Source organism: Mauremys mutica, chromosome 13, assembly GCF_020497125.1.
Source record: "Mauremys mutica isolate MM-2020 ecotype Southern chromosome 13, ASM2049712v1, whole genome shotgun sequence".
NCBI lineage: Eukaryota > Metazoa > Chordata > Testudines > Geoemydidae > Mauremys > Mauremys mutica.
Genome location: NC_059084.1, coordinates 19,143,947 through 19,171,787, shown reverse-complemented (window position 1 = coordinate 19,171,787; position 27,841 = coordinate 19,143,947). Strand labels below are relative to the sequence as shown.

General features: G+C 45.1%; 1 protein-coding gene across 1 annotated transcript in view; it reads left to right on the top strand.

Annotated features, from left to right (window-relative positions):
• Positions 1-1,609: 1,609 nt before the first annotated feature.
• LOC123348915 (adenosine deaminase-like) overlaps positions 1,610-27,841 on the top strand; it is a 36,952-nt gene continuing 10,720 nt past the window's right edge. Inside the window, exons 1-6 of the mRNA XM_044986614.1 lie at positions 1,610-1,736; positions 18,220-18,281; positions 21,223-21,345; positions 21,540-21,683; positions 23,615-23,730; positions 25,862-25,983. Of these exons, the coding sequence (XP_044842549.1) occupies positions 1,665-1,736; positions 18,220-18,281; positions 21,223-21,345; positions 21,540-21,683; positions 23,615-23,730; positions 25,862-25,983 (639 nt within the window). The 5' untranslated portion in view covers positions 1,610-1,664. The remainder of the gene's footprint in view (positions 1,737-18,219; positions 18,282-21,222; positions 21,346-21,539; positions 21,684-23,614; positions 23,731-25,861; positions 25,984-27,841) is intronic.

Here is a 27,841-nt window from a genome sequence, read left to right as displayed (position 1 = left end):
ATATAAGTATGCAGTCTAAACTCTCAACCCTATTAGGGCAGCAACTAGAGTAAGCAGTTTTTCTCACCCCACTGGATATTGCAGATCTTAATATATAGGTGTGTTCCTGAAACCTGGGCCAATCTCCTGTGTTGGGGTCTTGTCTTCTTCTCAGTGTCTTGGTCGCTTGCAGCATAGGTGGGGGCAGAAAAAGGGCGGGTATGTGTCCACTCACTCTGTTTTATACTCTCAGTCCATGTGCTTGGGGAGCACAAGTCCAGGCATGCCTAGGGGGAATTGCTGAGTCTCTCCCAGCAAGGTTGAACAATTTCCCTGGTGTGGCCTCATGCAGGTGAGTCATTGCATTGTAGCTCCCTTGCTGGTTAATGGCTGTTGATGCACTATTTGACACCCCGCCCGGGCGTTGGTTACTTTCCTTGCTGTTGCCTCTGGGAAGCTAATATCTGTCTGATTCCCCAACTTACAGCATGCTTTAGTGACCACCATACAACATAATTCTCATAACTTCATATGCATTAATGATACACACATATGGATAGAGAAATGACTTTCAGCAAATCATAACCTTTCCCCTGATACAAGGCAGGTCTTCGGCGGCATTTCAGCGATGAAGCTTCAGTGCCGCTGAAGACACTTGAAGCGAGTGCAAGTCCCGCCACTGAAGTGCCGCCGAAGACCCGGAGCGCCATCCCATCAGTAAAAGCGCCGCAGTGAGTGGCGCCCTTTTTCCCCCCACTCCCGAGTGAATACAATTAAAAAGGCGCCACTTGTGCTCGGTAGGGGAGCAGCCTCTCCCCCGCTCCTCCTAGCTACGCTACTGCCTCCCCCGCCCAGCCCTGCCACCCTGGGGTGGAGGAGCCAAAGCCTGAGTCCCACTGCCCTGGGCGGGGGGAGGAGGGCCAAAGCTGAAGATCAAGGGCTTCAACCCCAGGCAGGGGGCCTGTAACCTGAGTCCTGCCACCCAGAGCTGGAGCCCTTGGGCTTTGGCCCTGGGCGATGGGGCTCCGGCTTTGGCTCTGGGCCCCAGTAAGTCTAAGCCAGCTCTCACGACCCCATTAAAACAGGGTTGTGACCCATTTTGGTGTCCTGACCCACAGTTTGAGAACCGCTGGCCTAGATACCTAATTCCCATTTATTTCAGATCCTACTGGGTGCTTATTTTTAGGTGCCTATATATCTTTAAAAATCTGGCCTGAAGAGTCTGGAGTTATGTTTATTTAACAGTAAAGCATGGCTGGCAGGGAACAATAAGATGCCAGCCCAAAAGAGACCTCACCACCTTCCACTAAGAGACACACAGCAACTCCAGGACCAAAAAACCCTGTTCACCCTCATTATTATTATTAATAGTAAGTGCCTGACAAGGTCCCTGCCCTTGATGTTATGGGCTAAAAGACAAAAACAAATATGGGGCAACCTTATTATGGGGCAAGCTGCTTGCAAGGGAGGTCCGTGGGGGAGCCCCTGGCTGCAGAGGGGAGCGGGGCCTGGGGGCAGGGCCAGGCTGCAGGGATTCCCCGCCCCAGCGGGGGTTGCGAGGAGCCGCGAGCTGAGCCCCGCGGAAAGGGCGCGGGCGGGTGTCAGCGAGGCGGGGCCGGCGCGAGAGCTGGGCGGGGCCGGGCTCTAAGGTCCCGGCAGCCCCGATGTCCCGCCAGTAGCGCGGGATGGAGGGAAGCAGCGGCTGCAGGATGGAGCGGGACGCGGGGCAGGGGCCGTCCGTCTTCGACCTGCCCAAGGTGAGCGGGCGAGCAGCGAGCCCGGGAGCTGCGGCTCTGAGCCGGCTGCCTCCCCCCTGCTGGATGCTCCTGGGTCCGAGCCGGAGGCTGCGACCCTCCCCTGGGCGGGCGGCTCCGCGATGGGGCGGCTCCCCTTACCCCGGCACGTGCCTCCCCCCCGGGCAGTAGGGGGGGGTCCCTGCCTAGAGCCAGTGGCCCCCCACACCCGCCGGGCCAGCCCCGAGCCCCAGCGGCTGACGGGCGGCGCGAGCCCACCCAGGTCTCCCGGGGACACGCGGAACGCGGGGGAGTCCCAGCTGTGCCTCTCCCTTCAGAGGCGCCTGCACCGCATTGTGCGGAGTCGGGCTTGTATTTACCTGGGGTGGCTTTGCCAACCAGAAGCGACCCATTATAATGCTGCTAAGGGTTTGTGTTCTGTTGCTTCCACTTCCTCTTGCCCATCCTGCTGACTTCTTATTTTTACTGCGGTTAGCAGCACCCACATTGGGCTAGGCGCTGTCTGTGCCTGCAGGAAGACACTGTCCGGTTCTCACCCTAAAGGGGGCTGTAGGTGGAAGCCTGGTCTGTGACAGCAGAGCTGCAGTACCTGTTGCTGCTGAGAGAGTCGCTGACACAGCGTAACTGCAAGTGTTTGTAGTTTCCAACTACAGCTGCACCAGTTGTTGATGCCTTTTGATAGCAGTGAGTGATGTCTGTGGGTAGCCAAGGTTTAGGAAAATAAGCAACATATAAAAAGATTGTTAAGGCAAAAATAAACCATTAAAAAAACAAGCATCAAGCATTAAATGAGCTAGAGATTGATGAAATCCTTTTACAGCAGTCACCAGAAAATATATCCTAGCAGTACTGTCAGTTTATAGAGTTGATAAAAATACAAACAGTGAAGTGAAAAGTATCTAGCAGCACAAGCTAGCCTATAAAGAAAATGATGTAAGGGGTAAGATTTTGAAGTTTAGCTCATGGTCTGTTGTATCCATTCATCCTGTCTCCGTTTCCCCCCCCCCCCGCCTTTCTCTTCTGTCCCCTCCCCACCATCCAAGACTGGAGGGCAAACAATGGTTTTTCAGACTCAGTCCAGACAATTAAAAATCACAAAATATTGATGGTAAATTTTGCAATTTTAGAACTAATTTCCATATTAGAAAAAGTCTAAGAGACTGAGATTTAAACCTTCTGTTAATCTGAGAAAGCAGGAAAAGCAGACAAGAGAGATGACCTTCTAGGAATGACCTGGAAGATTTTATTTGTTAACTACCCAAGCTTATGATATACCCATTAAGCCTCCTAGTGAAATCAGTGCTGGGAAAAGGTGTCAAATTGATGGTCATAGAGTATGAAGTCCTGTTTATTGGCAGACCAGGGGTACAGCATGGGCAGCAGCAGTGCAAGATTCCTCCAAGCTATCCTGGCATTGTAGCTCAGTGCTGACCTGGAATTCCCCCATTAGGATCAGAGGAGAGTTCAGTCTACATGATGCAATGTGATCCTTTGCCTCTTGGCTGCTCCTGCTGCTCCTGCCAACAAAAGGGGCAACAGTGGTAGTATTTTTGGGTGGATACCTGTCTGCTTTGATCTGGACGGAGGCCACAAAATAACTGTGAGATGATACTTTCCAGTCACTCTCAGTATGAGTTCCAGCAGAGCCATTGATCTATAGATGAAATACTGTGTAGATTATCAATCCCCTGAGTCATCCAGCCTCCCATCACCTTTATAACCACTATTTAAAACAAAGGATATTATAGAATGTTCTTCTTGCAGCACATTGAAAGAATAATTTACATTCCGTGTTAGATGAACATAGACCAAAATGTTGGCTTGGTCTTATTGAATTTAGATAAATACATCTTTTTTGTGTAAAGTGCAATATGTTTGAAATTAAACTGTTCAGAAATAAGCATAGGTTCTAAGCTGATCTCAGTGTGTCTCCTTTAATGAAAAATAAAGGTCACTACACACACGTGCGCACACCACTTTCCTTAATAGCTTATTATCTAAAACTTAGGCTTTCTGGAGAACCTCTAGCGGCCGAGTAGTCGGAGCTTATATTTTTAATATATATATTAGCTTCAGTGACAGTGTGCTGATAATCACATGTTGATAGGATTTTGGGATATGTACTAAGGATGCAGTGGCTTTGGGTTATAGTGTGTTTTTTGTTCTCTTAGAACCCTCATTGTTGTAACGGGCTTTCTGTTTCCGATTTTTTTTTCCTTATGTTTTGTTCAGTTCTTTGCTGGTGACGATATTCTGTCTGCCCAAAGATATCACACAGATCACAGCTGTAAAATGTACTTTGATATTTCACTTAGCCATTTGCAGTACAAATACATCTGAAGAAAGGTCATAGGTTACACTTTACTTATACAAATCATAAAGAAGGAGGGGGAGAAGAGTAAAAAATAGATGCTTAGTTTCATATCCTTGGTCTCTTGCAGAGAACATCACCAAAGAAGCCACCTCCTGGCTAGCTTCTGATCTCAGTTACTGTGGTGCAAACCTGGCATAAATGATATCAGTATCTGGCTCTCTCTTTCCATGTTTGACTCACTTCAATCTCTGGTTTACTTTGGTTGCTGCTGGTAAGACAGAATTCAGCTTTCAACAGGCACTTCATCTAAGTGGGTGGCAGCAAATTCTCAGTCTGTGGCTAGTTATCCTCAACTGAAAGGAAGAAGGGAAGAGGAGGAAAGAGAGCAGATGTGAGACATCACATTATTGAGCCATCTTCCTGATTTTTCCACATGGTGGGAAGTTAAGTAAAAGATAAACATCTGCCAGCTCATTAAAATTTCAAACAGCTGAAAACGCCTCTATTCTTTTTCAGTTCCTCAGAAATCATAGAAATGTAGGACTGGAAGGGAGCTCAAGAGGTCATCTAGTCTGGTCCCCTACCCCGAGGCAGGACCAAGTATATCTAGGCCACCAATGGCAGATGTTTATCTAGCATGTTCTTAAAAACCACCAATGATGGTGATTCAACAACCTCTTGGAAGTCTATTCCAGTATTTAACTATCCTTATAGTTAGAAAGCTTTTCCTAATATCTACCCTAAATCTCCCTTGGTTCAGGTTAAACAGACTACTTCTTGTCCTACTTTCAGAGGACATAGAGGACAATGGATCACTGATCTCCTTATAACTGCCCTTAACAGGTTTGAAGACTGTTATCAGGTCCTTCTTTTCTCAAGACTAAACATGCCCAGTTTTTTTAACCTTTCCTTATAAGTCAGGCTTTCTAAATCTTTTATTATTTTTGTTGCTCTTCTGTGGACACTCTCCAATTTGTCCATGTCTTTCTTAAAATTTGTGTCCAAAACTGGACATGGTACTCCAACTGAGGCCTCACCAGTGCTGAATAGAGCAGGCCAATTACCTCCAATATTTAGATGTGATGCTCCTGGTAATACACCACAGAATTCTATTAGCCTTTTTTGCAACTGTATCACATCATATCTCGTATTCAGTTTGCGATCCATTATAATCTCCAGATCCTTTTCAGCACCTGCTCAGTTGTTATTCCCCATCTGATTTTTTCCTCCCTAAGTGTAGTGCTTTGCGCTTGCCTTTATCTAATTTCATCTTTTTGATTTCAGATCAGTTCTCCCATTTGTCAAGGTCATTTTGAATTCTAATCCTGCCTTCCAGTTTACTAGCAACTCCTGCCATCTTGATGTCATCCGCAAATTTTAGAAGGCTACTCTTCACTCTGTTATCCAAGTCATTAATAAAAATGTTGAATAGTACGAGACCTAATACAGACCCCTGCAGGAACTACTTTTTGAGTACTGTTTTTCAATCAGTTGTGTACCCATATTATAGTAATTTCATCTGGACCACATTTCACTAGTTTGTTCATGAAAGTAACGTGGGACTATATCAAAAGCCTTACTAAAATCAAGATATATCACATCTGCTGCTTCCTCCCATCCACTAGGTCCGTAATCCTGTGAAAGAAGGAAATTAGATTGGTCTGGCACGATTTATTTTTGATAAATCCATGGTAGTCAATATTTATCATCCCATTATCCTCTAGATGCTTACAAGATTCGTGTTCTTTCATTCTGAGTTTTTTCTCCTCTTAGCTTGAGCTGACACCAGAAAAGTACAGCTACTTAGAAAAGTCTGAACACAGGTATTCTTATGCATGTTTTATTCCAGTAATGTGTGTGCCATCTCCAGTGGGAGATGCCTCTTTACAGCCATGCTGTCAAACCCGAGCCATCTTTGGATGTTAGGGACCAAATCCTACTTGGAGTTACAATGATGGCACTCCAGAGAAGCAGTGATATTTCATCAGTACCATTAAAAGCAGAAATTGACCCATAGTGATTACTTTAATTTTTTGCCATCTGAAGCATAAATGACAGCGTCTCTCATTTATGCATCACACTGACTGTTAAATCAGTGGAGTAGCTGGAGACGGTAAAGATAAGATAGCCAAGTCATGCTTTGCATAACTTTTCCAGATCCTAAATCAGTTAGTGAACCCAGATTGCCTTTGCTCAGTTGTGGCACCTTTTGGTGCCACGAACTATCATCTTATTTCATAGAGACATTTGCTGATAACTTGGCTGGCTTCATGGGCTGCCGAGAACAAGCTAAGCACAGGTCAGGACTAGAAACATAATGCCCTTTTCCCAGGAATTCAGCCTATTCACATAAGACCTCATAAGAAGCATAGGAAGCAATTGAAGCTACCACCTTTGAATCTGACCCCTTCTCTTCCTGGATTCTAAAAGAGTACAGAGTGAGACCCCTCTGAACAGATATTGTCAACCCTTGTTTTGACAAGAAGGATCTGTCACTCGCTCTGAAACATGCCATAGACAATACCGAAGAAACTATCTTTTTGACATTGAGACTGTACTAAATACTGTTTGGATGTCTAACCTGTTTTTCCTAAGCAAGCTAAATGAGAAGCTAGAAAAAAGCAGTCTCTAATGCTACCAGTATTCTGGATTCCTCTCAATCAGGCTATAGTCTAGGATATGGTACGGATACAGCCCTTGTTGCTTTAGTGGATGACTTTCTCCTGTTGCTCAGAATCCTTGGGAGGGGACAGATGCTACCTACAGTAGAAAAATAGAATTTCTGGCCCAGTGTCTTAGTAGAAAAATGTCCCTTTCTGTCAACCTTATGACCAGCATTAGTACTCTGACAAGAACCTCATTTCATGAGTTGTCTCTAATTAGCATCAAGGTGTCTGCTTTTCATCATAGCTCTTATAACTTCCCTGAGACATTAGGCGTGACTAGTTCCTAATTGACAGCATGCATCTGAACCAGCTGAGCAAGGTGCTTCTGAGAACAGGAATCTCTTCACTTTCAGTACTCTGCCCATTCAAAAGAACAGCAGTAGCAGATAGAACAGTGGGATAAGAACATAGGCAGGTATGCGACATGCATATGCTGTCCAACAGACCATGTAGCATTACAGTTGAGTTATCATAACCTAATAAATCCGAGGCACTTCTAATGCAGGGTTACTCGGAACCCTCCAAGGTTCAAAGTGTGTGATGGGCCTTTTTTTAACGGTGACGGACACCCAGCACGAAGTAACAGAGGAGAGATGAGAAAGCAGTATGTGGTGTCTGTCTCATCAACAGCATTTTCTGTAACCTTCCTGTCAAGATCTCACATTTCTAATACCGATGATTTACATTAACAACCCCTGACAGGCAGCTTTCTTCTAGAGACTACATCTAGATGCCATTTCCACAGCAATTTCACCACTGTCTCGATATTAGATAGTTTTGGGTGAGCTTCCATTTATAAATAGTAGTATCCAAATAAGATGACTGTTTTCTCCCAGTGTGTGTGTGATATGCTAAATAAGGGAATTGCTTTTTGGGAATGAATTGACAGTTTAATGCTAGATATTGCACATGCTTAGTCACTGTCCCGGAAGCAACAGGTTGCAAGCTGGATGGGTATTTTCTATGACAGAAAGATTTTTGTGGCTTCCCAGAATTTTCTCATTTGCTAAAAGCCTTTTGACATAGGGACAAAGTACTGTTTACTGGGGAAAAAAAAAAAAAAAAGAATGGGCAGATGATGCTATCATGCAGCTTCAAAGTTTGATTTTGCTTTTCAGATCACTCCCTTGGCTTCACAGACAGTGAATATTCATGGGTACAGGTCATCTTTTCTCCTACCACATGCTGAATTTTGACCTTTCTTAATTTTTTCTACTTGAAGTTTTCAAAGTTATTCAATAACTGAATGAGTCAACTGATACAGCATGCAATGACTGTAGTTTCCAGTTATTGTCCATGTTAATATATGGTGGTTTAGAAAATGCTGATAATGATGTGCTGATCCATACACCTGAGCAAAGTCACTGATAATTAAAGGCCTTTTTAATTATTAAATAGTCATTAACTGGGTTGTCTGTTAATGCCTGCCTGAATTGATCAGCATAATGGGTGGAGTTGTGTGACCATGAATATAAATTATTTGGATCCTTAGGTTTTGATCAAATCAACCATTGATTGAATTAAGGAAACACTGAAAGTCAAATTGTTAGGGGAAAGGTTGATAGTGCCTCATTCCCCTTTCATTTAAACAGAATTAGGAGTACCACCATTGAAATAAATGAAGTTATAAAGTTATTAAAAATCAATATTAGAGTAACAGATCTTAAGGCTAGAAGGGATCACCAGGTCATTTACTCCAAACTCCTGCATAGATATCACAGGCCACCAACATCACCCAGCACCTGCACACCAAACCCAACAACCAACGTTAGACCAAAGGATTGTAGCCCAGAAGAGACTCTACTATTATGTGCCACAGGCATGGGCGGTGGGTGAACTGCGCTTTGGGGAGGCTTTCCGCCCAAGGACCTGCACGCTGGATTCCCGAAACCCCCATCCCACCCCATAAAAGGAAGAGCCCCAGCCGGCCCGTCCGCCCCAGCCACACCGGGCTAAGCAGCCAACCTGCTTCCCCCCTCCCGAGTGCCAGGCCGAGCTGCCGGGCATTTTTCCCCCTCCCGCCCCCGGCCAGAGTCAGGCCTCCCCCAGCCGTGGGCCGAGCTGCTGGCCTCCCTGAGCGCCGGGCCGAGCCGCTGACCCCCAAGTGCCTGCCAGGCCAAGGTGCTGCCTCCCCACCGAGTTGGGACAGGCCGAGCCGCTGGTCCCCAAGTGCCATCTCCTTGGCCTCTCAAGGACCTGCCCCCCCCGCCAAGCTCGCAGCCCCAGCGCCTGGCTGAGCCTCCTCAGTCTGCCGGCTGCTGGTTCTCTGCATCCTTCCTCATTCCCCCGTCCGGAGTGTATGGAGTGGAGGAGGCAGTGGGGGGACTCAAGGAAGGGCTGGGGCTACCCCAACCCAGGTGTCTGGCCAGAGGCAGACAATAGGAGGGACTGAGGCCTCTGCAGTGGCAGGGAAATTAAATGAGCTATACGAAGATAATGCTGACAAGTGACCGGCACCCATATGCTACCGAGGAAGGCTAACCCCCACCCCATGGTCAGTGCCTGTCGGACGTGGGGAAAAACTCCTTCCAGACTACACATGTGGTGATCAGTTAGACCCTGAGCGTGTGAGCAAGATCCAAGCAGCTAAGCATCTCAGAGAGAGAATGCTTGGTGCCACCTCAAAGCCCTGGCCCACTCTGTCCAATGTCCCACTCCAGTTGTGGCCATCCCTGATGCTTCTAAGGAAAGAGATTTAAACCCCACTCCCCCACCCCAGAATCCCTTCCTGATCCCTGCAGGTGGCCAGCTGAAACCCTGGAGCATGACCATTTAGTGACATAAACTGGAAGTGAGCCCCGGGAATGTTGAGCCCTGCCTCCTACCATCACAAGCAACACCGTCATATAGTCACACTCATAAATTTGTCCAGCTCTCTCTCAAAACTAATTACGTTGTTCCCCCCCCCGACTCCTATTGGGACATTGTTCAGGAACCTCCTACCTCTGATTAGAAACCTTCCTCTACTTTCCAGCCTGATTTTGTTCATGGCCAGTTCATATCCATTTGTTCTTGTGCCGACGCTGTTCTTTAGCGTAAATAGCTCTTTGCCCTTCCAGGTATTTACCCCCCTATGTATTAACTTCCATGGAACTTTCCCTAACTTTGGTCTAAGTGAAAAGGAAAATCAGGCCTTTTTTAAAAAGCCATCTGTGAATTTACTGATTGTGTAAGTGAAGGGCAAGTGGCCCTGTTGGTACCCAGCATACCTGGCTCTCTGCACCATGCACGTTTACTCCTCTTGACCTTCAGTATTGCATCAGCTAGTCCAGTCTTGGACCTCTCTTCTCAACAAGGCTTGAATATTGTGACAGTTTGCAAGGTGGATTTTTGACATGGACCAACCAGCTGACGATCAACTAGGGCACAAATAGGATTTGAAGCCAGATCTCCAGAAGGGAAGCAAGTGCACATCATGTCCCACCTACCCAGCCATCTCTAAAGATTGGTTTGAAGAACATATTATGGTCACAACACTGATGATGCCCTATGGACTGAGCAATAGGTCACCATTTGTCAAGCACCTCTGAAAGAGTTAACACTCAAAGACAGTCAAGAGACAGCTTAATCTGATTTGGCCCAATGTGGAGTTAGTTTTGTAAACCAACAAGCACGGTCATCCCTTCCATTGTCCTCTGCCAGTGCAGATGTAGCTTGCTTCTAGCCAAGGGAGGCTTAGTCTGTTTGGCACTACTATGCGAGGAGGCCAGATGGAGGGGATCTTTCAGGGGGAACATTGCGTAACAGGCAAAAACCTGATAGGGAATTAGTTGATCTGCAGCACAATTATAACTTAGTCCAAACTGCAAGGCCTTACTAGTACTATGTCATTTTGTATGTACTGTAGCTGTTTCCTCTGTCCTGTCATGCAGGGAAATGTACTTAAGAGCATAGGCCTCTCCCATTTCTCATTGTTCTGGGCCCTCTAAGGATATAATATAAATGTTCCTTAGTTCTCTGCTTGCTTTAGCGTATTTGCACTTCTCTATGTAGAGATGTAGTTCAATGAAAGCTGATTTATCTAAGTCCTTAGTTGTTGGAGAACTCACTGATCTAAAATAAAGTCATGTCCCCTGCATACGTTGATGATTTTCCCAAATGTGTCTAGTCTACTGGGGACCAGTGTGCCAGCCAGAATGACCATGGTTGATTGCACCAGGCATCATGTAGCAAAGTCCTAGATCTGGCTCAATCCTGTGAATCCACAAATCTCTGGGGTGGCCCTGCAGGTGATGCCAGGTGGTTTCAATGTGTGCATCCCTTTGCCCTTCAATGGAAAGTTTGAAGTAGTACCTGATAAGGGACCCCTCTCAGAGTAATGAGCGAGAGCCAACAATGGACCCAATGGATGAGGGCCAAGGTCACCAGCGGTGGTGAAGGTGGATGAGACATCACTGGATGTCTAGACTGCATAGGGTGGAAGAAGAGCTAGATCTTTGTAACGGTCATCCACGTCCTCAAGAACCGACAGCATCTGGCAGAAGAGTTTCTGGGAAAGGGAATGGCGCCCCCCCCAAATTAAAAACCCCTGTACGTCTTCCCAGCCTCCAGGAGGCAGAATGAAACAAAGAGGTGACCAACCCTGATAAACAATGTGAAAAGTCCTGTGCTTATCCAGTTCCCCACTTGTCCATTTCATTTGGAGAGACAAGGCTCCAGTCAGCTTTGGGTAGTTCCTTACAGCCCTAGGAACCTGAGGGTGCTGAGCATTTTCCTTGCAAGCTGCACATTACTTTGGGTTGAATTGCTCAGATGCTCCTCACCCAATTTCATTATCCCTGGTTTATAGAATCATAGAATCTCAGGGTTGGAAGGACCTCAGGAGGTCATCTAGTCCAACCCCCCTGCTCAAAGCAGGACCAAACCCAACTAAATCACAAGCTATTTGAGGGGGAGAGAACCCTCTCCCGGAGACATAGAGTGGAACCTGGTTACTTTCCTGCTGCAGTTTACAAGTGTCTTTTGTTTACAATAGCAACAGAGGGTAAAGGCAGATGGCCCACAATTTAAAGGAAGCTACTTAATGTTGCTGTCACTTCCATGAAAGTACTGCACTTGTGGGTCGCTTTTGCAGGAAATGTTTGAGATGAGCTAGGAACCTATAGCTGCAGGTTGCTGGGATTTTGTACACGGCATAATGTGGAATAAATATGGATCATGAGCCTCAAGCCTATAATTCCATCAAAGGGTTGTGCGGCCACCAAAACCTCCAAGGAGTGACGCCTCTGTGAAGCCTCAATCACTGCATGGAATTGGAGCCCAAGAATTCAAAACTTGCCAGGTTTTTACATTTTGAGGAGGACGGATCCAGGACCTGTATCACTTTGTGCTCTGCATGGTCTACAGCTCCCTCCTGCTGCTGCACTTTCTTCCATCCACATCCTTCACTCCTGTCCCTCTTGCTAACTTCTTCCACCTTGAATCCCGTCCCTCCTTCCCTGCTGCTACCTCTCTCCTTCTATTGCTTCCCTGGTCCTCTGCTCCCCATCTTCCCCCCCAGCTGAATCCATTCTGGGTCCCACTCTGGTAGCCTTGTCATAATTACTAGAACCATATAATTCATGTATTGGTAAAAATCTCATTCCTGTGAATGACCAGGTTTTGGCCTTGTCTATCTAGGTTCTTGTATTTGCATCCTCTCCATAGAAACGGAATGCCTCACTAGAATGAAAAACTATCTCTCTTCCAAGCCTGCTGGCAGAGGTTGTGTGTATGTGTTTTAAACGAGTAAATGAAAGAAGCATGAGTGCCAGAACATGAGAGAGGGCTATTGCTGAAAAGCTCTGTTGAAATAAAAAGATTTGTAGTGTATTTAGATCTGAATGCTGTGAGGCTAGTGCTCAATTTCATGTCATGAGGCAGTGAGTTCCATAGTCTTGGTTTGGCTCCTATGAAAGTTCTGCCTCTTGAAGTCATGAGTCTCCTGGTGGTTGACAGTTTCATTGCTCCAGTGGAGCAAAGCTGTCTTTGGAGAGGTGGTGTTTCAGGTAACTAGATTCAGTCCCATTCAGGGATTTGCAAATTGGGGCAGAGAGAAAAGCATTTCCTGTAATTCTGAGGCTGCAGGGATATGATGGCTGCTTCGCTGAAGCTGCGCAGAGCCGGGTAGGGAGCCTGCCATACCCCCAGCACCAGCAAGGGGTCGTGGGCCGCACACCGCCGCCCGCCCCCTTCTCCCCCCCCCCCCCAGCAGGGGTCATGGGCTGCCTCCTCCCCAGCAGTAGCGGCCTCCCTGGAGCACCTGTGCGCACACACACACACACCCCGTCCCAAGTTTTAGTTAAGGGTATATAGTACAATTCACGGACAGGTGAATTTTTGTTTACTGCCTGTGACCTGTTGATGACTTTTACTAAAAATACCTGTGACTAAAACGTAGCCTTAGCCATGATGTATAATGCTTTGTACTTAGCCATAGTTGTTATATATCCATGACATCTAGGCTTGATGACGGTAACTGAAAGCTGCAGTTGGTTTTGAATGGAGCAGTCTGTTTGTCCAGCATCTCAGGCCACCAAGAGTCCATAATTCCAGTATTTTGCTGTCTGCCCAGGCTCCTTATGTAACACTGGCTCAAATTCCAGGTTTTAGTCTCACTTGAAGCTCTCCATGTTACCATGGCTTGCTGCAATGGCACGTTCCAATGGGACTGTGGACCTTGCATCAGACTCGTGCAGATAGGGTTGCCACCTCTGAGGTGGAAAAAAAATGGGACATCCAGGATGATCCTTCGCCCACAAAACTGGACAGCTGGCAGTGTGTACCGAGCACTCTTAGAGATCTCCCAGGACAGCTACTTCAAAAAAGGGACAATCTTGGGAAAACCTGGACTGGTGGCAACCCCTATATGCAGGAGACAGCTCTTTCTCAGTGACTGGCCCACAAGTTTGGAACTCCTGAAAGACAGCAGGATGGGCATGAGCAGAGCAAACTCCAAAACCCGCTACTTTGACGCAGAGTACCAGGAATTACCAGATCGGACCAGTAGTCCAGCTAGTTGAGTTCTTGTTTTTTACTTTGCTCGGTACCGGCTGTGTCAGAAGTAAACCTGAAGTGGACAGTTAAGGAATGATTAAGGAATAATGTGTCTGTAGGGGTAGTTTCTTTTTGACCCCTGTCAGTTATTGGTTGGCGTATGTCCAGTCTTTTTCTGAATACAGTTAAGTTCTTGAGTTCAATATCTTGTAGCAGTGAGTTCAAGAGGTTAAATTTGCATTGTATTAATTTTTTTTATTCTCAGTCTTAAATTAATTGCCTTTAAAATTTCTTTGAATGTCCTCATCTCTCCTATTAATAGCCAGTGAACAGGTGTGCCTCATTTACCTTCTCTGTCCCATTCATTATTTTGTTTGTCTTTCTTAAGTCACTACTTATTCATCTGTTCTCTAAACTGAACAGCCCAGATCTCTTAAGTTCTTACTCATAGGATAGTCTCTTTGTTTGTATCAAGGTAGGTTGATTGCAATCCATGCTGTTGTCAGAAAGATCTGGACACAATAGACATGTAATAACCAGGGTCTTGTGCTCTTCATACTATGACTATCCTCACTTATCTCCATGCTGAATGCCTGTTGTGATTTTAAAAAATGATTCATTTGGTTTGGATAACATTTTAAAAACAACCGAGGGGCGTTTTCTCCTTGAGATTGCAGAGAACTGCATGCACAGCTCCCATCAGTGCAAGTCAACAAGATGAGAAATTTCCATTAACAACTTAGTAAATGTGGCAACAGCTTCAATAAAATGAATCTTTTCAATGCTTTTCATATTCCAAAAAGTCAGTTTTGGAGAATGTGATCCCAGGAGTTATCAGAAACAGCCTCCGTGGGAGGCCCCATGGTGCAGAAGAGTCTTTGTTTACATTTGCTTCCAAGCACTGGTATGTTGACACTGAACAGTTATCATAAATAAGGGTGTAAGCTGTGTCTCTCTCCTTTCCACACGCCTGGAGTTAATTACAATATCTCATCCTGTTCTTCCTTGGTAATTGTGATGGACTTGAGAACTTCTTCCCATTTTCCTTTGCAAGTTTCATTCTCTCACAGTGTTCCCAGTACAATTGTATTTGCACACACAAAATATTGCTTAAACATCTTATCATTAAGGTTTTTTCCTCTTAACTTTGTGCTTTCCAAATCATGTTTACCAACTTTATCCTAAATAATGTGCAACAGCCACTAAATGTTGAAAAGGTACTAGTCTTTCATCTTCCAAGAGGTCTTGCTCCTGGCAATAATTATTTCTCTCTCTGAAAGTGTGTGGCAAGCAGGTACCATTAAAGGTGATTTTGGGCTATTGTCTCACTTGTAATGGGCCTAAACTAAAGCACCATTTTGAAACATGATCAAAGCAGGAGTAGCTTTTGGTTGAGAAATTGCCATGCTTGTGGAATGGCATTCTCAGCAAGCAGAAATTAGGATTAGCCAGCATTTAAGACAGTGGTTCTCAAGCAGGGGTACATGTACCCCTGGGGTGCACAGAGGTCTGCCAGAGGTACATCAACTCATCTAGACATTTGCTTAGTTTTTCAACAGGTTACATAAAAAGCACTAGCGAAGTTGGTACAAATTAAAATTTCATACAGAGAATGACTTATTTATACTACTCTATGTACACTGTACGCTGAAATGTAAGTACAATATTTATATTCCAATTAATTTATTTTATATTTATATGGTAAAACATGAGAAAGTCAGCAATTTTTCAGTAATAGTGTACTGTGACACTTTTGTATTTTTATATTTGATTTTGTAAGCAAGTAGTTTTTAGGTGAAGTGAAACTTGAGGGTACGCAAGACAAATCAGACTCCTGAAAGGGTACAGTAGTCTGGAACGGATGAGGGCTTTAGGTTTAAGAGATTATGAATGTCAAGATGGAGCAGGATAGAAGCAAATGTCACTCCCCCGCCCCTACTTATTGGGGGACCAAACAGGGCTGCCCAGAGGGGGGGGCAGTGGGGCAATTTGCCCCAGTCCTGGGCCCCACAGGGGCCCCCATGAGAATGTCGGAGGCTCCCCCCCACCTCTGCCTTCCCCCATCCCCTGGTGCCTCAGCGCACCACGTCCAGGAGTGGCCCTGGACAGAGCTAAAGCAGCATGGCTCCAGCGGGGTCTGAGCTCTTCCCGCTCAGAGCCGCATGGTAAGGGGGCTTGGCTGCGAGCTGCGGCCAAGCAGCAGGAGCTTGGGTCCTGCTGGAGCCACGCTGCTGCAGCACTGTCCAGGGCCACTCCTGGATGCGGCACGCTGAGGCTCCGGGAAAGGGGGGAGGCGGGGTAAGCGGCATGGTAAGGGGGCCGGGGGGGTTGGATAAGGGGCAGGGAGTCCTGGGGCAGTCAGGGGACAGGGATCAGGGGAGGTTCCTGGGGGGTGGGGTCCCGGGATAGTGGTTGGGGGGAGGTTTCGGGGCGGGCGGTCAGGGGACAAGGAGCAGGATGGATCAGGGATTCTGAGGGGAGTAGTCGGGGGGGCAGGAAGTGGGTGGGGGTCGGATACGGGGCAGGGCCAGGCTGTTTGGGGAGGCACAGCCTTCCCTACCCTAAAGCTCATTCAGCAGTTTGAGGCTTGCAGACAGCTATTTAACACAAAGAGCCAAGCTGTTATCTTTTCCCTTAGAGCTACCATCCCTTTCACTTCTCAAATGCCATATGATAGTCTACATTTAATTTCAGTGCCATTGGGAGATTCATGTCAGGGAAGGGTAGCTTCATTTAAAATTAGCCACTTTAGATTAACAGTGATAGAGCCAAGAGAGCCATGGGGGAGGGATCACATGAGAAGAGCAATATCCTACACCACCTACTTCCTTCCCAACCCTACCAAGGGAGACTCCCCTCCCCTGCATTCCCTGAGGCTCCAGAGGGGTTAATTCAGTGGTTCTCAAACTTTTATACTGGTGACCCCTTTCACATAGCAAACCTCTGAGTGTGACCTGCCTTCCCTTATAAATTAAAAACACTTCTTTATATGTTTAACACTATTATAAATGCTGACGGCAAAGCAGGGTTTGAGGTGGAGGCTGACAGCTCATGACCCCCAGTAATAACCTCGTGACCCCCTGAGGGGTCCCGACCCCCAGTTTGAGACCCCCTGGGTTAATTTCATTTTAGCACCCTGTGTCCATTCACATGCATATGCTATTTTGAGCATTTCAGTTTTCACAACATAGACTCATCCCAGATTCTGGAACAAGCTCAAATGCTCAGTTCGTGGAGTATGTACATAAGCTATACTAAAGACAAACCCACAGTAACCGTTTCCAGTTTGTGAGGGACCCCATGGAGCCAGTTTCTGGGAAACAGATAAATTCCTGGAGGTTAAGTCCATTAATGGCTATTAGTTAGGATACGTAAGGAATGGTGTCCCTAGCCTCTGTTTGTCAGAGAGTGGAGATGGACGGCAGGAGAGAGATCACTTGATCATTACCTGTTAGGTTCACTCCCTCGGGGCACTTGGCATTGGCCACTGTCGGTAGACAGGATACTGGGCTGGATGGACCTTTGGTCTGACCCGGTATGGCCATTCTTATGTTCTAACCTAAATGAATCCAAAGTTATGGAGACAGATATGAGTCAAGGAAGCTAGCAGAATATCAGAAACCTGGAAAAATCTCTGACTGGATGGGCTCAGGCATTTGGTCACAAGCTGAGGTGGTTCAAAAGTTTTGGATTTTTTTTTAAGCAGAATTTTTTTATTGTTTCTTTAAACAATCAAACACAGCAAGCAGCAAATATTTGGCCACACGCTTCTGAACCCCCAAACCATGTTCAGGTTTTGGCAGAATAATTTCAGCTTTTCGATTTAAAAAAAAAAAACACAACAAATTTTGAAGGAAAGCAGACATTGTCTGTGATTTTTTTTTTCTGCTTTTTAAAAACCCCTAGAAAAATATTTGTCCAACCCTTTTAATGAGCTTTCGTGCCTTTTATCACTAGCTGATGCTGAGAACCAGTGATACCTTGTAAAGGTGACTTGAAAAGAAGTTTTCTCAAAACTGGGTTTGTGCCGAGATGTGGAAGGTTTTTAAAAGTTTGTTTTTCCCAGGGTCGCTCGGGGAGCGGGGAGGGGCGGCAAGTGGGACAATTTGCCCCAGGCCCCACAGGGGCCCTCACAAGAATATAGTATTCTATAGTATTGCAGCTTTTTTTTATGGAAGGGGCCCCTGAAATTGCTTTGCCCCAGGCCCCCTGAATCCTCTGGGTGGCCCTGGGCCCAAATATGAGTAGGACAACTTCCTGAGCAGTGTAAAAGTTGCTGGAAACAGAGTTTGCTTGTAAAGGAATGTTAAAAATGTGACTTCCGGGAAGAACAACGAATCCAATTCTGTCAATTTTCAGACATTCAATAAATAACTTATCAAGTATCTTTTCTATATTGTGTAGCTTTTTAAGTTCTCTCTTTTAGCTCCCATCTTGTGACTCTACCACACTGGCTGTATTTGTAGCATCTTCTGATCCAGAGATCACTTTCACAGTTATATGAATGTTGTTTGTCTTTTTTTTTAAACAGGTAGAACTTCATGTCCACCTGGATGGCGCCATTAAGCCAGAAACAATCTTACACTTTGGCAAGTGAGTTGTTTAAAAATAACGTTTTGGTTTAGTGTGTTTAGCTGGGTGCTTTGGTTTGTAAAGATTTCCTGAACAGAGGCACCTCTGTGTAAAAAGGAAAATTCCTAGAATTTGGCCCTCTCCTTGCTGATTAGTCCCGTGTTAGGATGTATAAACATAACTGTAGCTTTCTATTAGCAAGATTCTATCTGGCAAAGACAAGGATTTTTTGTTTATTATCGTTTGCCAACGAAACTGCCCTATAGAATCACTGTATATCCCCACCCCCGGTTCTGACATCCCAATTCTCAGACAAAAAGTTCTCTGTCCATGCCCATCCGGGAAACTCTGCTTGAAATGTGCAAACAACAAACGGCTGTCACTAGCATGTCCTAGTCGGAGTGTAGACCAACACTGTGACTAAGTACATGATGCACAGAACTGTCCACTTTCTAATAGTGTAGTAGGGAAACTGGACTGAATTGGTGCCAAATATGTAACCAAACAGTGACTTAGTGCCCCTCTCTTTATGCTCACAAGCCACAAACCAAGCAGAGTTATAGACAACAACATGAGCAGGTTAGATGAGGAAACAGATTTTGTGGTCAGGTTTCCAAACAGATTTAGAAAGAATGAGTTATGAGTCCATTTCTAAATACGTACATAAAACAGCCCAGTGATCTGTCTCAATAACTGCAAGAGTTTTGTAAAGCGCAAACAACCCTTGTGCATCAGCATTGCCACCGGCTGTCCCTTGTAGTTGACTGCCAGTCCCTGGTCTGCAGAAAGCAATTGGCTGGGTCAGTTGTACTTGCAATACTACCAATGCTAGTGTTTGTGTTTTCAGAAGGGGTTTTCTCCCTTAGCACTCTGTGTAAATTTTCTGTTTGATCCTGCCTTGCCATCTTAAAACCAGATGGTATTATTAGGGCTGTGTAAATAATTGGATATTCAGTTCAGGAGCAGGTCTGAAAAAAAATTGTTTTGGGTTGAGCTGAAACGAAAATGTTTTGAAATTTTTGCCAAACTAAATGTTGGTGGGGAAAAAAGGTTTGTGTCATGTCAACCATAACATTTGGTTTTGAATTTGAAAATTTTCAAATCTCTTTAAAATTGAGGGAAATTCCAAAATGAAGAAAAGTTGAAACTTTTTCCCCCCAGCACACCAAATTCGACCCGACTCTGTGGGGTCTGTTTTTGTTTTGGAGTGGGGAAAAAAGGGTTCTGGGCAGGAAAAAAAAGGCTCTGCGGCAAAAAAGTTGCCTCACTCTAGATGTAACCCATTGCCAAGAAGAATCTTCAGTGCTATGGCTTCAATGCTGGCTTAAGCAAGAAGGAGCAGATGGGTTCTGTCGGAGAGGCAAACTCTGGTTAATTGACACATACACTTGATGAGTGGCAGAGTAAATAATGAACAACTTGAGGACCTGGCTCTATAATTTTAAACAAGATAAACGTAAACTTTCACACCTGGAAGAAGTTTCATTTAAAGATAAAGGACATTAGATATCTGGCATTGTTTGCCAAAGTATGGCAGAAATCCCTCTTATCAAGAATGTCATGATAAGGTTGACTCTAACAACCAGCCTTTGCAGGTTCTTTCCCATGTCCCAACAAATAACACTTCAACATAGTTGAGGGGGCTTTAGACATGAAAACAATTTCCAGTAAAAATGGAACAGATGTGGCATCACCAAAGATGGATGGATTGTAGGATTTGATAAAATATTTTTGGTGGGGAGGGCGGGGAGAAATTACTTCTCAGGCCATGGCTAAAGTGCCTTCTGAACTGGCAGTAGTTTCTGCGATGCAGCCAAGATGAATATTCAGAAGGTGCATCAAGAAAATCCGCCTCATTAATTGCAGCATTCAATGTAGGGCATGGCAAGGAGATGTCTGTCATTTAAATTGGACAAACGATGTGTCAGAGTGAAAAGGGCAACATGAAAAGAGTAATACTTAACTAGGGTGACCAGATGTCCTGATTTTATAGGGACAGTCCCGATATTTGGGGCTTTTTCTTATATAGGCTCCTATTACCCCCCACCCCCGTCCCAATTTTTCACACTTGCTGTCTGGTCATCCTATACTTAACAGTAATGAATGACGCATGCTGAGTGCCAGGATCTTAATCTGTGGTAACTGCCTTTGCCTCTGAACTCTGACTGTAATGTAGATTTCCTATACCACCGAGCAATAAAATGTGTGTGTACATTGAGCAGAGGAGCAATATCAGTCAGGCTGTTTTCCTGCAGATAGCTTGTGTAGTTGGCTTTTGGAACTGGAGAAAGCCAAGCCCTTGGTAATGAGATCTGGAGCCTTTCCTCTCCAGCTCACAAGCTCAGAGAGAGCCCATTTTTGGCAGAGATGGATGGGCTTTCCTATCTGGAAGCTCTTTGATGGTTTCTCAGTGAAGGGCTTGTTGGGTGTCAGCCTTGGTTCACAGTGTAAAGATTTCCACATCAGAGAAACCACATCACAATTTTTCTCTATTGTTGGCAGCCTCAGCAGAAAGGTCAAGGATTGACCAGCTCCTGGAGACTAGTAACAGGCAAACCTGAGAAGGTTCAGTGACTCAGTTCAGATAAGCAGTCCAATGTTTGGCAGCTCTTGAGTCTATATAATTGGGGCTGGAAATTTCTTTCTTGAAGTAATTTGTCCTGTATGCTTCCAGGACTAGAAAGTATCAAAGCACCAGGAAAAGAAAGGTTCTGTTTGGCTCAGTTTCTTTGGATAGTTCTGGGTCTGTTATTGGTGATAGAGATCAGAGTCCTCTCTTATCCGGATGGGACTGCTGAGGCACATATGTGAGGCATTTTTGAAAAGACTGAGGTACCTTTTTTCTGTGCTGTATCTGTTCTGTGGAGAAATAGACTCAAAGCAGGCTTCAGCAGCATGGACTATGTTTCTAAATAAAAGTGTAACCCAAATCCTTGTCAGTGAAATGTGTATCGATTTCTAGGAAAAGAGGAATTCCGCTCCCTGGTGACACTGTTGAAGACCTCTTGGAGCACATCAGTTACTCGGAGCCACTCACTCTCGCCCAATTTCTAGAAAAGTTTGCTCTCTACATGCCTGCCATTGCGTAAGTAAGGTATTCCCTGGTAACTGCTGCAAGCTTCTTATTAGTTTCAGGCTCCTGCAAGCTAGAATTGTCAGTTTGGGGCATGTATGGTTTTCAGACCCACAGCAGGTCCACTCTCCTCAGTCTTGTTGATCAGCAGCCCATAGGTTTCTGAGAACTCATAAATCAGACTAATCCTGTTCTTTTCCTTACAGGGGGGACCGTGATGCTGTCAGAAGAATAGCCTATGAGTTTGTAGAAATGAAAGCAAAAGAAGGTGTCATCTATGTTGAGGTCAGGTACAGCCCTCATCTCCTAGCCAACTGCAAAGTTCATCCTATTCCATGGGACCAAGAAGAGTGAGTGAATCCATTAAGTTTAAGACTGTGCCAACATGACATGCTGAGATCTGCTTGAACCATGAAAGCCACTGACTAGCAAATGGAGAACACAGTTTTGCTCCCGGCAGATAATAAGGAGGATTTATAACTTGAGAGCCAGATTTTCATTATTTTAGATGTATAACTGCGTGCCTAATTTACATGTGCAATTACAGTAATTGTATAGGCACATAACTAATTAGACACACTTGCTGGGAATTACCCAGTGAGCAAGCACAATTTTGATAATTGTGCATAGAAATTAGGGTATGCAATTATGCACACTTCATATGTGCAGTTATGCTTTTAAACAAAATGGAGAGCTGAATCCATACAGGTGCATTGGAAAGCACAAGTTAGGTTACATTAATATGCCTTAACAAGGACGGTACACTAGAAGCTGTTTCATTTGTGCTTTGGTAACCCCTCCTTCTGCCTTCCCACTTCCTCAAAGGCTTAATAGCAGAGTGCTGTAGTGAAGTCTCAATTATCTTTTTCCAGAACATGCCGCAGCATGCTAACTATTGAGGATTACAAACAAAACTAAACTGCTGTAGGCAAAGTAAATGAACCAAGTACATTTTGAGATTTTTTTTTTTTAATTGTTCATTCACCACTTGGTAAATCACTGAGTTCACTGAAACTTGCAATGAATCTCCCCATCCGTACAAATCAGTGAGGTCCCACTGTTGTTTTCAGCTCAGGCAAGGAGAAGCCTAGCACTGGTGTCAGATACTTGGCGTATAATCCAATCCCTGTTTATGTAGGACCAGAGGTGGGCAGCACCCCTTTTATTTCTATCTGGAATGCAGTAAATAGTCATGTATATGCTTTTCCTTCCCTCCCTAAAGTGTTCTTCCTTTGGTAACCATTCCATCTGCTGCACTCTTCTGAGGACAACTAGCCCCAGTGGCATTGTCTTGTCTGAGTGGAAAACAGCTGTTAGATTTTTGGCTTAAGCTGCTCCCCCTTCAAGAAGTCACCAGAGTTCAGATACACATCCCCACCCCAACCCCCCATCCAAAATGTAACATTTTCTGCCAGCAAAGTTAGTGGGCTGAGCCTTTGGGAGCAGCCCTGGTAGCTCTCAGTCTGTCTTTCTGTGTCGTCTGTGCTCTTTAGAACAGCGTGTTGCTAATTAAACCAGCACCGAGCTTTGCAAGGAGACCTCTGGGATTTCTCACAAAACATGGTTTGGGGCGTCTGCTGCTTTTTGTGTCACTCTGCTCACTGCTGCCAGGATAGTGCAAAGCTCTGCATCTTAATAAGACTTTCTGGCCAAAAAAAAAAAAGAAAAGAAAAAGGTTCCTCTTCCCTAGCTGGCAAACTGGTTCATTTACTTAAAGAAATACGGTGATCTAGCGCGGGGTTTGTGAAAGTGTCTCTCTCTGGCCACCATGCATCCCACGCAGCTCTGCAGTGCCGCCTCCCTCATCCTCCAAACAGATGCGGGTCACTGAGGACCTCAGTTACAGAGGAGGCTAGTGCTGCACGTAGGCGCAAAGGGGGATTCACAGATGAGCCTAAGGGAGTCAGAGGCCTAACCTGCTTAGACACTTTTGTAAATGCTACCAGGTGCCTAAATACCTTTGTAAATCTGGCCCTGAAACTACAGTTCCTGGCAGATCATGCTCCCTCTTGCTCTGAGGGGGCTGGTCCAGTGTTCAGCATGAGGGTGGCTGCAGTATACTCCTTTTTTGATATAAATGTGGCCCTTAGCTTTCTGGCATTTTGCCAGTGTGGTCACTTTGGTTGGAGTGTTTGGATTCTCCTGTATTTAACAGCCCACAGCAATAATACAACCAGCTCAGTGATGTTACCATTCGGGAAGCAGTTTCTCTTCCTCTGGGGTTGCTGGGGTGCCGAACCTCACGAGCTTGCTAGCTAACTTGGAAGTTTTCTTCCCGCAGGGGCGACCTCACTCCGGATGAAGTGGTTCACCTCGTTAATCAGGGATTACAGGATGGAGAAAGGGATTTCAACATCAAAGCCAGGTCTATTCTATGCTGCATGCGCCATATGCCAAGTAATGTATTACAGTTCACCTGCTGCTCTGCTCCCTCCTTTCCTGACCCTTTGGGGGTGTGTGTGAAATGCCTTGAATTGAGATCCTTTGGGGAAGTATTAGGGAAGCATCAGTTGCTCAGTTCTGGGTTGAATGCTGTCTCAGTGCCATGGGAAGGTGATGGCTATTTCCCATGTAAGTGCTGGTGGAAGAGAGAGACTGAGGGAGGAGAAGCCACTCTTCATACCCACACAGTGATTTCCAGCTCTTTTATCTCCGGGGAGCGGGTAAATCTGAATTCTCCCCAGTCTCAAGATTGAAGGTTGCTACCTCCGTTTTTTCTGTTTCTGCAAAAAGCAATTTCTAACCAGCTTAGTGTTGTACTCAGGTTTGTCTAAGCCACTTAATGGGGTAGTGTACATGCTCTGGCATATCAGATGGATAGCAGCGTCTCTTGGAGATGCAAAACAGAGGTTAAGTGGAGTGGGTGTCATTCATTTCCATTTCCTGCAGATAGCTTTAAAATAAAAACCAAGAGCTGGGTAGAGTGACGCAGGACAGCTCCAGCTGGGGTTAGAGGAGATGTGGCCTGATTAAGGGATTGTTTGTTATACCTGGGATTCAGGGCAGACAGGTTGCTTGTGAAGAGACTATTAGTTGTATGTTGAAATACCACATATAATATGCCTTCTTCTAATTCTGGTATTAAACAAACCAAACCCTTGAAATACACTGCTTCGGTCCATACTGGAACCTTGTTCAGTATTATCCCCTTCCATCAGAAAGATGGGGAAACTTGAGCTCCTAGTTGAGAATGAAACAAATTTCTAGACTCCTTTGGGAGGCGGAGTTGGAAATGTGTATCCTATATTGCTGTTCCCAGTATCCCAAAGCACAGTGTAGAACAAAAATGATCAGCAGTTAAAAGCAGTAACAAAGGTACCTTCCAGTGCTTCCGGTAAAGATGCAGAGTAGATGCCCAAGTTGGAAACATTCCATGGCCAAGGAGAACAATTATAAAATGACCGCACTTCCATTGTCTGGTTATGATGAGGGCTAACTAAATAATCCACTGTTTCTTAATGCTCTCTGCAGGATCAGGTCCAAAAAACAGGTCAAATACACTAAGGCACATTTATTAAATGCCAAAAAACTTAAACATGTAGGTGCCTGAAAATGCAGCCAGGAGCCTAGTGAGATTTTGAAAGGCACCTAAACATTTTTGAAAATCCCACTAGGCGCCTATCTGCTTTTATCCTCCTGGGGGCGTTCTGCACTAAAAAAATTAAAATTCTGCACACGATATTTTAAAATTCTGCAAATTTTATTTGTCAACATAACCCTGCATAATCACACCAGTTTCAATTATTTTGGTAATTTATTTGAAAATACCTGTCAGCAAGTATGTCTGTAACAATACAGACAAACACAAACATTCCCCCAGGAATATAGAGTTAAGAAACCTCTGTGACACCCAGTTCCTGTTTCTCTACCCCCTGCCCCCAGAGCCCAGCCGAGAGTGCCAGACACCTACAACCCCTCCCTCCTCAGAGCCCTGCTGTGCCCCCCCCCCCAGCCAATACACCCGAACCCCCTCCTCCCAGAGCCCAGCCATGGCCCCCTCTTGATTCCTGTTACTAGAAAAGCCCCTTCTGCTTTCAGCTCTGTACAAAGCATCGCCCTGCCAAGTGAAGCATTCTGCGGGTACTGTGATAATGAGAAAGCAGGGGCTTGCAGCTGGGAGTTCTTCCCATACCATGTAGTCAGGCACATACGTTCTAAAGTGCAAAGTAAGGGTGCAATACAATCTACTGGGGATGACTCATGGAGTTTTGCTCTTGTCAAGGGTTGTAATGATAATGAAGGGCTCCACCTAGGCAGGCCTAATAACCAGGGCTAAAACCTGTCACACCTACCAACTTTACAGGCAGTGAGCTCACTTGTTAATGGGTCTATTCCTATCTGACTCTGCTCTGTAAATCTGGCTTTAGGGTTTTGTTGCTTTTATAGGGCTTCAATCTCAGGGAAAAATCCCAAAAAGCAAATGCGCTTAATGTTTGTATTCATGTGAACAACCACATCTGTTTGGACAAGAGCTCAGGGGTGACCCTTGTGGAATGTTTTTCTTTAATCCAGCTGCTCTTCTTTCCAGGCTGGTCATTGGAGGTGGTGGAGCTGTGTAAGAAATACCAGAACAATACGGTGGTAGCCATAGACCTGGCTGGGGATGAGTCGGTGTCCAAGACCTTCCCAGAGCATAGGAAGGCTTATGAGGTTTGTTCAATGAGCTTCTCGAAAAATCTTGCATCAAATTCTTTCTAGTTCGTGCAGACAGAGCACAGTACAAAGGGGATCTGGCAAGTAGTTCAGATCCAAAATGGCCCGTAGGACTTATACATGTCTTAAAATGTATAGAAGTGTTTTATTGGCATAGCAGAAATACTACTTTTAATTTGGTGTTTAAATTACTAATAGAGCATATACATAATTTAAGTATAAAGAGATGTTTTTATCGTGTCCCAGCTGCGTTCACAACCTTGGTTCTGCAGCACTGAGCTAGTGCACAGAACCACAAAGTGAAATGGATGGTAAAATAATCCTGCATTCAGTTCCGCCTGGGTCCTCCAGTGAATCTGCATTGGGCTGCCTGCTTACGTTGCTTTGCAGGATCATAACTCAATACCAAAAATGAAGCTGGCTAGTCCCTTTTCACTGTCTCCAGCTGAGTAAAATGCAAAAACTAAATCAATCAATCAGAGAAACTGTGTAAATGTATGTTCAAAGGTTTTTTTCCCATTATAATAATCTAAGATGATGGTATTGGAGGAGACTTCTTTCCTGAAATGTATTCTTTTCAACTAGACCATGTTACTTTACTGTAGCTTAAAAAGGAAGCCCAATGCAAATATCTCCCATCTGTATATAAGGATTTTAGCACTCTAGTGGTGATTGTATTTAAGAAGTTACATGATTGGCATAGGTCAGTGGGATCTGAGGGTTCTCAGGAAGACAGCCTGAGAGGACACTGAATTTAAAAATAGTGCTGGGTGTCAGGTGACTGGTTCAGGTAGAATCATGGATATACTGTTGTACTTAGCAGTCCGACTGCCATCTGTGGTTGTCATGGGAATCCATGCAAATGTCCTAATGTGAAAGCAAAAACTTGAGGGTGAGGAGAAGAGTATGGAAGAAATGTACTTTGTTTTGCAGGGCCTTGAACTTCTGTACTTTCACAATCGGTGTCTCCTTGCTTAAATGCCCAATGCCATTTTTTAAATCCATGCAGTTTCTCACTTGCTATCATCTTTCAATTAACCACTTATTGATAAGATATTACGTATGTAGCAGTTTCTTATCCCTTCTAACATGCTGAAGTTCCTTGTCATGAGCACTAATCAAGCAGCCATAGCTTCATCTCGTGCAACTGTTATACTTGCATTATACAAGATGAATCAATTAGTTGCTTATCACGTTATGTCCAGGCAGTTTAAAGGTTGATAAAACAGGATGGAAAATACGTTTATCAGTTAATATCTAGCTTGCTATGCGTGGGGTCTCAAAGTCCAAATTTCAGCCCGAAGGATTTGAATTGTTCTTGTCTCATTCAGACTCAGAGAAACATGAAAGGAACAAAAGTTCCAATTTGTCAGGCTTTCTCAGCCAGCATGAAAGTAGAATGCTCCCTTTCTAAATTGCCCTCACACTGGAGCTTCACACACCAACAGTAGTATGGATAATATGACTTATGAAATGAGAGGCTTATGGTGAAGGGATCGGATGTCTGCCCTTGGACCGGCGTTCTCAGTTTTCAGTTGTGTTACCATTTAAACTGTGGCTGGCAGGAGTCAATGAGTGTCACTACAATTGGGGATAGCAGGGAGAGTTCTGTTTGTGAATTGCCTGCAGTAGGTTGTGGGGGGGAAGCCATGTAAAGATTTTGAAGCTGTGACTTTAGATAATTAGCTGGTGCTAATGTTGTAGGCAAGTGATGCTATAAATCAAAGAAGCATGCAGAGAGGAATGGACAATCTCCTTGCAGGGGCGGCTCCAGGCCCCAGCACGCCAAGCGCGTGCTTGGGGCGGCATGCCTGCAGAGGGTCTGCTGGTCCCGCGGCTCCACCGAAGTCGCGGG